This window comes from Polypterus senegalus, chromosome 18, assembly GCF_016835505.1.
Source record: "Polypterus senegalus isolate Bchr_013 chromosome 18, ASM1683550v1, whole genome shotgun sequence".
NCBI lineage: Eukaryota > Metazoa > Chordata > Cladistia > Polypteriformes > Polypteridae > Polypterus > Polypterus senegalus.
Genome location: NC_053171.1, coordinates 22,689,669 through 22,702,105, shown reverse-complemented (window position 1 = coordinate 22,702,105; position 12,437 = coordinate 22,689,669). Strand labels below are relative to the sequence as shown.

General features: G+C 36.5%; 1 protein-coding gene across 1 annotated transcript in view; it reads right to left on the bottom strand.

The window, feature by feature from the left end:
• Positions 1 to 1,664: 1,664 nt before the first annotated feature.
• Positions 1,665 to 12,437, bottom strand: part of vipas39 (VPS33B interacting protein, apical-basolateral polarity regulator, spe-39 homolog) — a 72,360-nt gene continuing 61,587 nt past the window's right edge. Inside the window, 2 exon segments of the mRNA XM_039741146.1 lie at positions 1,665 to 1,797; positions 9,595 to 9,699. Coding sequence (XP_039597080.1) covers positions 1,777 to 1,797; positions 9,595 to 9,699 — 126 coding nt within the window. The 3' untranslated portion in view covers positions 1,665 to 1,776.

Below are 12,437 nucleotides of genomic sequence, written 5' to 3'. Positions count from 1 at the left end.
CGAGAATAAAATTAAGGTGGAAATGTTTCAGAACTAGTTTGCCTCCATACAATGAGAAATGTTCAATCATTTTCAAATAAAATGGATTAACTGTCTCATCTCACTGCAAATCATGGCGCATTTAGGTACTGTCACATTTTGTGTATTGCAGAAAACTGGCTTAAACTTCTTATTCCAGAGTCTATTTTATTGCTGGATGGATTTCATCTGATATAATCAAACAGAATGGAAAAGGCAGGAAGGGGACTGGACATCTAGCAGAATGAACAATTATTTAAAACTAAGCACATTCCAATTAAAAGTAAATTGTATAATTTAGATACTGAAATGCTGGTTACCAGAATTTGTCATGTTACTGCATAGGGAGAAAAGTTGCATTATCCTCATTAGTGTTTATATATCACATTATCCTTATTAATGTTTATATTTCTCCATCTGCAAACAGAGACTCAGCAACAGAAATGATTCACTCTGTCACCAACACTCTACTGTAATAATGAATTATTTGGACCCTGACACGGTGGTGACTTCAACCAGAGGAGTTTTGAAAGGAACAATGAAAAAAACTTTCATCATCATTAATGTGCTACACTCCATTCATAGACACAAGATTGACCTGCTTTATTTAAATATTAATTGTCTTTAAATGCAAACCTGTGGGACAACTGGGCAAACCTGACCCCAATCTGATTCATCTTATTCCCACCAACAAATCTGTGATTAGTCAACAACAGCTTATCATTATCCTAGCCACAAAAGTTCTTGTGTGTGTTTGGGTTGGGTTAGGTTGTTGTTTGTTATAATATTTTATATTTTTCCTGGGTCTCTGTAAAGTCTTAATTTCCTCTTGGGGACAAATAAAGTACTGTTTATCTTTCTATCTTCATCATGTGTGCCAGTAACTCTTGAGCCAAATGAGTGTCTTTTTAATGAACATATGGCAGGATGGGGCATTGACTTCACTTAATCACTCTGCCATTTCTGTCTGTTGCTAGGCAATGCTAATTGCATTGAAGTCACAAGATAGGAGGGTTAAGGGGAATAAAACAGTGAGCCTGGCTAGAGCTCTTTGCTTTAACACTGCACTTCTGCAACAGTTTGTAGTGGAGTCTGTAGAAGACTAATTACTTCACATTGTGTCCATTTTTTTTATTCTAACCTTCCCTTTTTCCATTCCTCTTTTTAGTGTTTTATGACCATATTGTAATCTATTGCTTGTTTCAGAACTTCTCTTTTGGATAACTGACTTCAATTTTTTTTTACTTGTACATCAGTGGTTAAATTAATTAAACTAATTGCTGATCTGCATTGCTCCTTTCTGTCCCAGTTGCTCAGTCTTTGCGTCATGAAGCTCGTTGTCAGAAAAATGCAATGAGTGAGCAATTGAAGATGTGGTCAGCCGGTGCATGCCTGACAACAACTAACTGAGAAAATAAACACTATCCATCTGGGTTTGCTTTAGATTTTAACCTTATTTCTTCAGAATTGAACAAACATGCGTTCCTTGCATTTTTTGTACTACCATAAACATGGGACATGTGACAAAGTTAATCTATTAAATTACACATTATATACATACAGCTGTACATTTTCACACATTTCATGTATACAACACATTTGATTTCATAACAAATTGTTTTAAAATACATAACATTGAGTCAGCATAGAAGATAAATTATTTATTAAGAAAACCTTGGGTAAATTAATAAAAAAAAATCCTTGGCAGTTAACAGGATTCCAAACTGTGCGTTTCTTAAAGTTGTTACAAGGTCTGCTTCAGTTTTTCCACCGGATTTGCTGCAAATGATAAAAAAAAAATACAGGTATTTTAAAACTTTAAACTTGCTAGATAACTACATTTATAAGTAATCTGTAAAATAATGTGAACTTTCAGGGCAATAAATATATTCATAATTACACAGAACATGCAAATGTGAAGTGCTGTGAGAATTTGTAATAAAAATAACATTTTCTCCACTTTCATTTGGTGTTTTAATGATGAGCAATGTAAAAAAGTGCACCAAACACTCCTGGGAAACAGCTGGCCAATGACTTATCTGAATGTGGTGGACAGGATTTGACAGGCTGTAATTGCTCTTGAGGCACCGTGTAAATTACGTAGGAGACAGGATGCAGACATTAAAAGCACAAATAGCAGAGAAATACTGAGATTAGTTACAAATTTAGCCAAATTGTGGGATTTGGTCATCCAACTTGTCCACTTCTTGGCACTGTGCCATGTGGCAGCCTTTACAGAGGCTCTCTTTCTCTTTTTACATGTAGAATTACTAATGGTTTTAACATAATTAATTAATGTTATTAATTAGTAATGTTAAGATTTGGCCTCTGGCTTATTACCATATATTTCTGAATGAATTTTTAACTCTTTCAGGGCTGATGTCGACTTTTGTCAAAAAAAGGAGTTGACGTTGGTAATCAACTGTAAACTGTGACAAAACCAAACCGTTACGTTGGGCTCTCGTTGCTAGAAGGAAAGTTAGATTCATTGGTTTGACCAAGATTCCCTGCGCTGTCGTGAGTAGCAAGGCACACACAATGGCAAAAATGACACTGATATCTGGCGAGAGATCAAAGCAAATGCGTAAAGCAAAATAGTCTGTGGATGACGCTTTGCCTATTATCTCTAAACTGGACTCTGACTTGTCGGAGTCAGATTTTGATACAAGTGATCGAAAACGAATGTGAGGTTCCAGCTTCAGCTGATCGGTCCCCAACTAGTCGTGGTACTGACAGTGTTTGCCAGGGAGGACTGCCACTTAATGATATGAGGTAGAAACCAGATTGTAATGCATTGTGACCGTGACCACCGCTGCTGCTGTCCCAGCCACATGAAGACAGCCTGGCAGCAAACTTGACAAACTGGCAGCCACAGCATGCAGCAGCAGACATTTTATGTTGATTTCTGTGTGAAAGCATAATTTTTTGGAAAAAATATTCAGCCCTCAAAGAGTTAAACTAAGCTGAATAGATGCTGCTGTCAAAGCAGTGAAAAATGTCACACGGAGAACTTAAAAGATATGATGGCTGCTTACGTGAATAACCATCAGAGAATATAGAAAACTCTCTCTCTCTCTATTATATACTGCTCAAAAGAATTAAAGGAACACTTTTTAATCAGAGTATAGCATAAAGTCAATGAAACTTATGGGATATTAATCTGGTCAGTTAAGTAGCAGAGGGGGTTGTTAATCAGTTTCAGCTGCTGTGGTGTTAATGAAATTAACAACAGATGCACTAGAGGGGCAACAATGAGATGACCCCCAAAACAGGAATGGTTTAACGGGTGGAGGCCACTGACATTTTTCCCTCCTCATCTTTTCTGACTGTTTCTTCACTAGTTTTGCATTTGGCTACAGTCAGTGTCACTACTGGTAGCATGAGGCGATACCTGGATCCTACAGAGGTTGCACAGGTAGTCCAACTTCTCCAGGATGGAACATCAATACGTGTCATTGCCAGAAGGTTTGCTGTGTCTCCCTGCACAGTCTCAAGGGCATGGAGGAGATTCTAGGAGACAAGAAGTTACTCTAGGAGAGCTGGAGAGGGCCATAGAAGGTCCATAACCCATCAGCAGGACCAGTATCTGCTCCTTTGGGCAAGGAGGAACAGGATGAGCACTGCCAGAGCCCTACAAAATGACATCCAGCAGGCCAATGGTGTGAATGTCTCTGACCAAACAACCAAAAAGACTTCATGAGGGTGACCCAAGGGCCCCATGTCCTCTAATGGGCCCTGAGCTCACTACCGAGCAGCATGCAGCTCGATTGGCATTCCCATAGAATACCAGAATTGGCAGATGCACCACTGGTGCCCTGTGCTTTTTACAGATGAGAGCAGGTTCACCCTGAGCACGAGACAGAAGTGAAAGGGTCTGGAGAAGCCATAGAGAACATTATGCTGCCTGTAACATGTAATTGAAAAAATAGCAGGACAAAGCGAGGTCAGAAATAAAAGGCAAAGAGCAGAAAACAAAGTCTTTTTGCCTTCGCACCATTCAATGCACAAAACGTAGATTTACACAATAATGGACCATACGCTATAAGAATCTGAGGTCCCGCAACAGTTAAAGCAACAACAAGTTTAAGTTCAAAGAAAACACAATTCAGTCAGGTGTATACTTATGATCATGGAGAAGTGATGCAAATTTTAACAAGCAACAAGAAAGGTAATGTATATATCCCACGAATAACATTAGACACCAAAGGAGATCTTCATATGCCGTTCGTATTAAAATGTTTACAGTTTCCTGTGAGAATAGCTTTTGTTATGACAATTAACAAATCACAGGGACAAACATTAGAAAAAGTCGGATAATTTATTAGAGAAACAGAAACAATATTCACTCACGGGCATTTATACGTTGCATTGTCACAATGTGTCTCCAAAACGGAATCAAAATTCAATGCGATCTTGAAGAAAAGGTAATTCCAAAGATTGCTTTTAATGAATATTTAAAGTAAAAGTGTAAATAATGAAATTGAAACAATTACAAAGAAAAAAAATTATTTTAAAATTGTATATCCGATTACCCACGAGAAGACACTTTAACTTACTCCCAGCTCTTAAAACAATGATAAGCAACAAGCAAAACATGCAGCTCGCAGCAGGTGATCCGAACACTTCTCCTTGTGTGCATTCAGCCACCCTAACACCCCTCTTTAGAATGCGAGCAGCAGAGACACAAAGTGGCAAAAGGACAGCGGCTGTATAGGCTTTAAAATGATCGACCACAACACGAGCAGAGTTATATGTCCTGCGAGAAAGAGATTTAACCACACCCGGGGCCGGAAATAAAGGACAAGTATTGTTTTTACAACGTCACACAAGAGAAGGCAGTGAGCCATCATTTAAAACAAGTCCACGGACATCTAACCTAGCAGTTGTTGGATTGCTTTTGGCAGACACGCATGATGTGATCCCAGCTCTTAAAACAATGACATGTGACAAGCAGAACAGGCAGCTCACCAGCAGCAGAAAGACAGCAGATGATCTGACCGACCCCCCTTCACACCGCGAGCAGCGTTATGCATCTTGCGAGAAAGAGATGTATTGTTTTTACAAAAGTTTTTAAAGTAAAAGTGAAAATAATGCATATGTAACAATTCTCATGAAAATAACAATCTATTTAAATTGTATATCCAGTAAAACAAACACGGGGGTGGGCGAAGTGAGCAGGGGGTGGAGCCCCCTAGTAATTAAATATAAATGTGTGATCCAGGCATTGAATTATAGACTGAATTCGTCCATGTCATTGCCCAGGAAAGTAAGTTGCATCATCTTGGCTTACTCAGCAACAGAAATGATTCTCACTGTACTGATATATTTTTGATGAATCATTTTTAATGCTGGTGATTTCAAAGAAGAAGTACAATGCCTATTAGGCCTATTCCTTTTGTAGACACTAAAAGTATGATCTATCTATCTATACGTCCATTGTTTTTACCTGCTTGGTATGGATGAATGCGTACACTTGCTGAAGCAAGGTAAATAAGAAATATAGTAAAAGTGGGGGGTCAATTAACAAAGATAAAGAACTGCATGAATCAAGTCACTGAATGTGCATGATTACTGATCTGAGCTCACAGTGCTGTTTTTCTAAACATGCACTGCTTATGCACCCTGGATTAGCGTTTGTACCTCTGGCCTTTTGTCTGATGAGCTGCATTTGCCAGCTTGAATCCAACCTTCTATTCCATCCTATCACATCACTACATCCTATATGGCCTCAAGCAACTGATACCCTGTCTTTTCTGGAGTTCCGCTAATATTTTATACTATTAAGCTAGGGAAACTGTAAGGAAACTTTTGGCCAGTTTCCATATGCTATCTCAACTTTCATGTTGCCAATATCTCTCCTATGATAGATGGCCACTCCTGCAGCTTTTCAGTACAGTACAGATAAAATTTCTCACTTTCCAATATATACCATGAGAGCAGTACATTCATATAGGGGATTTTGTTACAATTCCTTCTTCCTGTTAACAATATTGGATCACAAAAAGACAGATTTAGACAGGATTTAGCCCTGGATGGGATACTGATTTAGATAAAGAATGCTGCTCAATGACATACATTTAAAGCAAACGTACAAAACATGATAGTATCAAATACATTTCTGTTGAGTGTGGTTACAAGAAACTAGAAATATTTTTTCTGTTTGGTGCAACCAAGAAAGATTCTGTTTCAATGAACCCATCTCTGTCATAAGGATGTGGTCAGCCATTACCAATTACAGAAACAGCTAAGTACAAGGATTTCCTACTGAGGTTGAATATAAAATTTCCTAATCAAGAATTCTCAAATGACTTGTCAAATATGGTATGAATGAGTGGATGAGATGTAGAAAGCAACCCCTGATGATAAAGCCTATAACATGGCAAATAAGTTACTCAGTGCATATGAAGAAAGGTTTGTGGTTTGATGGTACCAAAGAGGAACTTGTTGATTGCAATAAAAAGAGATATGTGGCACAACTCAGACAAGGCCATTGCTTTTTAAACACCATCAATACAGAGAAGAAGGCTAGGGTGGCATTGTTTGTTGGGCAGACTTTGTCACAATGAGGGACATGAAAGATTAGGAAGATTAAGAGAATAATGAATTATGGCAAATACAAACACATCCAAATGAAAAAGCTGTTTTAAACACCTGGGAGAGTTGGCTTTTTTTCAGGACAATGACCTAAAGCTAAACTAAATTTGAAAACCACTGAAAACCTGTGGAAAGACTACAGCCTGCAGGTGATGTATGGTCAACGTAAAGAGTTTTTGCTATCCTGAAACACACAGAAGACACTTAATCAACATGACTCATGTCCTCATGTCTCATAATGCTACAGATGGTGCTTCAGCAAAACTACGACATACTGATGCAACAGATGTGAAGATATACCTGTATGCAATCAAAACTGTTTATTAATTTGTACTTTGTTGAAAGAAACTTTAAAAAATTTCAACTGTACTTTTTGGGAGCATATTATGAACAGGGTGTGAAGATTTCACAAGATGCTATAGCTGTTCATTTTAAATCTCCATGCTCTCTTTACATTCAAATATACCATTTATTAATTCATCCATTAATCATACAGTCCAGAGCTTGCATTACACTTCACACTAAGAACATAGTTTACATGAGTTTTCTAACTGCCTCGACCACTCAAGAAATCATATATGCTTCAAAGGATTCATTAACAAAATTCTCTAAATATTGTGGATTGTCTAATGCACTACACCTACCAGTTTTCTATTTTATTAAATATATCAAACTCATGATTTTTTTTTATTTTTTTTGCTGGTGATATTTCATTTGATTTCTCTTTAAACATTTTCTCTTTTGATCCATAACTTAGCTGTCAGGTGGGAAAATCCTAAATTAGAAGAGGTATGGCTATACCCCAATGTCAGGATTACAGACGTGCCCAACAAATCTCTCTCCTTCTCTTTAATTTTTTTGGTCACATAGTAAAAATGACATCTTTCTTATTTAAACTCCAAATTTATTTTCATTTATGGATCAGCACTAAATTCATGGAATAGACAGGGCCGCACAGTTATGGAAGAATATTTTGCACAAAATTAATAAATACAGCAATAAATAAATAAAAACATGGTGATTTATGAGCATAGAAATGAAATGTGTTGTGAAATGTGTTTTGTTGCTTATTCCTATATATATGCGCATGTATGTATTTCTTCATTTCAATGATACTAGACAAACATGAAATACAACTTGAAATGAAGTCTGTCATTTTCACCAGTCATGACTGAGAGGGTGGATTCTAGCGAATACTGTGCTTTGATTGGTGAATCATCAGTAGAGGGCAAAGACACAACTTTGCAATTGCCTATGAGCCACAGGATTCCTAAGGCAAGTTAAATACATGCTTAAAGTTGTGACTGTTAGTGTCAGTGGCAGAAACAAGAGCAAGAATAAGTTGGACAGAATTACTGCATGAAGCTGCAACCTTTAATTCTAGAAGCTCTGGGTCCATTATCCTCTCAGGAGTAAGCATGCAATGTGTGGTGTCTGCCTATAAAGGTAGCACTTGATGGCCAAAGATTTACGTGTACTCTACTGTTGATTCACCTATCAAGAACAGTACTCACTAGAGCCCAACCTCTTAACTTTGGTGGGTGAAAATGATGGTTTTCATTTCAAGACGTAGCTCATGTTGCATGAAATGTCACTGAAATTAGTAAATGAAAAAAGTTAAATAACTACATAAAGAAATAAACAACAAAAATTACTTTATTAATACATTTAATTATTTTTGCACATACATCATTGTGTTTGTATTTGTCACATTTCAGAATACATTTATTAATATGTATATATATCTAATTTTGTCCAAAATGTTCCTTCATACATAGTGATATGGCAGTTAATTTTGAAGCCCCTAACTGTGACAGAGACTTTGGATTAATTTCTAGCACTGTAATTATTTTTGTAGAGTGTGCATGTTCTTTCTGTGCTCATTTAGGTTTTCCCTAATTATCTCATTTTCTTTCCACATCCTAAAGAGATCCATATTAGGTTAACTGGCCTAGGAAGAGTAAGCGTGCTTCATGACAAACTAGTGTCAAATTCAAGGTTCCTGTCTCATGCCCAGTGCTACCATATAAGGGCTATAGTTTCCAGTGACCCTGAAGTAGAATAGATATGCTCAAAAACTAGACGGATGCCTATTAAATGTATTTACTCCATTTACCTCCATTTAAAATGGAGGCAAACAGATTGCACATGTATGGTGGGAATTTGAGTCTCATTCTATTGATGCCAATGTGCATTTTAAAATGAAACTGTATTGTCTGAAAATGTTACAAAATGAGGTATAATCCCACTTGGAAATAAAACATGATTGATAAGACATCAATCACTGCAGTGTAGTGTTGCAGCAGTAAGTATTGGTGCCTCACAAATTAAGAGTTTGAATCTCCAGCCTGGTCACTGCCTTGTCTCTATATGCAGTATAGTTTTCTATACACAACCCAAAGATGTACATATTAGGATGAAAGACGATTCTAAACTGGGCATGTGTGTTAACTATGTGAGTGGCTGCAGGCCCTTCAATATACTGGCTCTCACACTCAGAACTGGTTGCTTTTTTGTACCTATTTCTACAAGGACAGGCTTTGAATCGTTCCAATTGTGAAACTGAGTATGCATGTTTATGTAAAGAGTAGATGTACATTAGTCTATTAGCAAGGAGATCACTACCATAACCTGTCATATAAATGAATATAGAGGAATCTTACTTAAAAAAAAACGTAATGTGCAATCTTCCAAAATGCTGAAATCAAAATTATTTTGACACTTATTTACTCTGGGATTTGGTTATATTTCTTCATGGCAAAAGTCTTCCCCTACTGAAATGTAATGTTATTATTGTATGTTTTACAGTTGCTATTACCAAACAGACACATTTTAATTATTTTCTTCTGGAGCCAGAAAACAGCCTACATGACTGGCACAAGGTCACGCAATACTGTGAAGCAAGTGTGCTGTTTCAAGTCTAAAATACCTGAATAAAATTAGTTTAAAGCTAGACATAAAGGAAAAGCATGCAGCTCTTACAGTATTATGTAGAATGTCATCAATCTTCCTTTCTTCTAACGAGCCTCTGTTTACTTTAGTCCTGTATGTCTTCAACTGCTGTCGATCCTTTAGATCTCTGTAGATCTGAGATGAAAACAGGAAACTTGGGTTATTTCATGTGATAACTGCATTCGTTAATAAGCATCACAGTTATACAGTACATGTATACAAAATATTTGATCACAACTGTACCAAGATTAACATGCACAATTACTTTTATTGATTAAGAATGAAGTAAAAAAAAAAATGTTGATGTGTGTCAAAATTAGTCTCTCTGATTCCTGCATATGGTTTACAGACATTTAAGTAGGGAACCAGTGCCCTGAAATTCCACACTCCAGCATCCCAGTAAGTTGCTTGAGATCTGATTGTGACTGAGCAGCTGAGTTCCAGAGTGTCATCTCACAGGAACTTTATAAATCCACTATAGAGACATGAAGCTACACATGCAACACATTTCAATAACCACAGATGTTCAGATTATGAAATAGTACCTTGCTAGCCATTTAATTTCTTAATTCTGTTAAGCACTAATTATCTGGTTAAACAGAGCTCTGGGGTTTTTAAAGGATATGCTGTACACAAGTAAATGTGCTTATGTGTTTTTCATTATTACTGTTATTAATCAGGTATGTGGCTTGGGCAACTTCAAGAAAAATCTTAACAGAAATTTAATTTCAAAGATATCAAGCAGAATAAAGAGAAACTTTTATTGGACAGCAAAAATGATGCTACTTCTCCTGTAGGCAACACAAATCTTCTAGAACAACCCCCATGGCTCACAAATTTCATTACATAAAATAATCTGCATGTTGCAATGATGGAGACACATCTCTCCAATGAAAGCTCCCTCAAAAACACCCCTAGCGGTGTCTTTGAGCTCTTAGAGGAGAATGTGGAAAAGGAATCCCCAAAACTAGAGAACTAACAAGCAGCAAAAAGACAAATAAACGATCCACATATATTAGAGGTTGATTATTCTATTTATGTATACAGTCATCTTAACAAGTGCAACAATGGGCACATGTTTAAAAAATAGAAAACTAGAAATAGTGGGTCATATGTGCACAGGACAGAATACCTATTTAGTGTAAAGATGATAAATACATTTCATCTGAAAAACGTATCAGAATATCAAGAATCAAGTATCAAGAATTCAACTCTGAATCCTACTTGAAAAATGTTGGAATGTTTAATAAATGATCTGTACTGTGCCTACTGGAGACAGTATCCAAGAAATAGCAGGTGAGTTATTCTAAAATGGAAAGGAAGATTCTGTAACCTAGAGTCAGTGATTGCCATAATTAAAGAAGCACAACTATTGTCTAAGCTTTAAGACTGTTTTTCCTTTGGTTGCTTTTAGACGGATGGTGCCTAAAAATTGCAGATGCTCAAATGTTGCAGCTGCTAACAATTGAAGCTAAATAGCTAAGGGGTACTGATGAACTGTAACAAGCTAAAGCAAGTCACATAACCAGCTTTGGTTTACATTGCACAAAATGTCAACATCTGAGGTATGATCCAAAGGATTTAAGAATAACAGTGGTTAAACAATAAACTTTTAATTTAACTGACAAGAAGAGTCAGGAGAAACTGCTCTCAGCTCTTCAGAAATACCAAAATTGTTTCTTCATGAGTCTGTCTAAATCACTCTTTGTCCACTGGCTCAAAAGGATAAAAACATTCAACACATTCCTGATATGCTGTGCCTTACATATTTATTTGACCACTTCCTGGACAACTGTGTTCTGTTCCCATGCAACAAAATTAAAGGAACAATATTTAATAATGTAAGAGTGAAATCCAGCAATCTGACAGACGATGATTTCAAGCATTGCTTCCAAAAGTAGAGCAAACACCAAGGCTACATCCACACTACTCTGTCCTCACTAGCATTTTCACATTGCTTCTTAAAGTATCTCTGTCCACACTAAAATGACAAAAAAGCATAGGACGTAGACAGTCATTTACTGGGCATGTGTGCATCAGTGAAAAAATCCTTGATGGAATAGTAATGCCTATAGCCAGGAGATTTATCACAAAACTGTAGCAACCAGTCAATTTTTTGCCTTTTGCGCATGAAAATAGCATTCAAACAGTACAAAACACAATTTAGATGCAAATAGGTAAGCAACACAACAAGTGCCATGCAAAGCAACTATTCTAAGCCCTCCATTTGGGAAAACAATTTTCTTACATTAAGGGTGACCAATCAGTGAATGAGTCACTGTAATAAGCAGGATCCAATCAGGAAAGGATTACGTAATAAGCATGAAAAAAATCACATTAGAGATTTGAGACTGCATTTTTCAAAAGTATCAATTTATGCCTGTCCACATGGCATAACTGAGCCTGTGTTTTTAGAATAATACAGCTCTAGGGCGAGCTTTCAAAAGTCTCAATTTTTCAGGAGTAAAAACGCTGGGGTAGTGTGGATGAAAGCGAAAAACAGACAATTTCTGTGCTTATAAATTAAAACATTTAAGTGTGGATGTAGCATAAGAAACAATCTAAATTAGACTGACATTATTTTGAAAAGGGATGCTAATAAAGAAGCAGTGTGCAATGTGTTCTTTAAAATATAATAAACTTTCTTGATCACACTTTGTATACTAATCAGTAGTTTTTTCACACCTTGCTGAGTTAAACATTAATGTGGAATTAAATAAAGTAACAAGACCAGTGCTGGAGGGTAACACATTAAAAATAACGTGCACTACATAGTCAGATTACTTTTTAAAGTAATGTGTAACATGATGCAGTACTTATTTTCATGAAGTAAAATTATGTTTTACTTACAAAAACAGATAAATATAGCTACC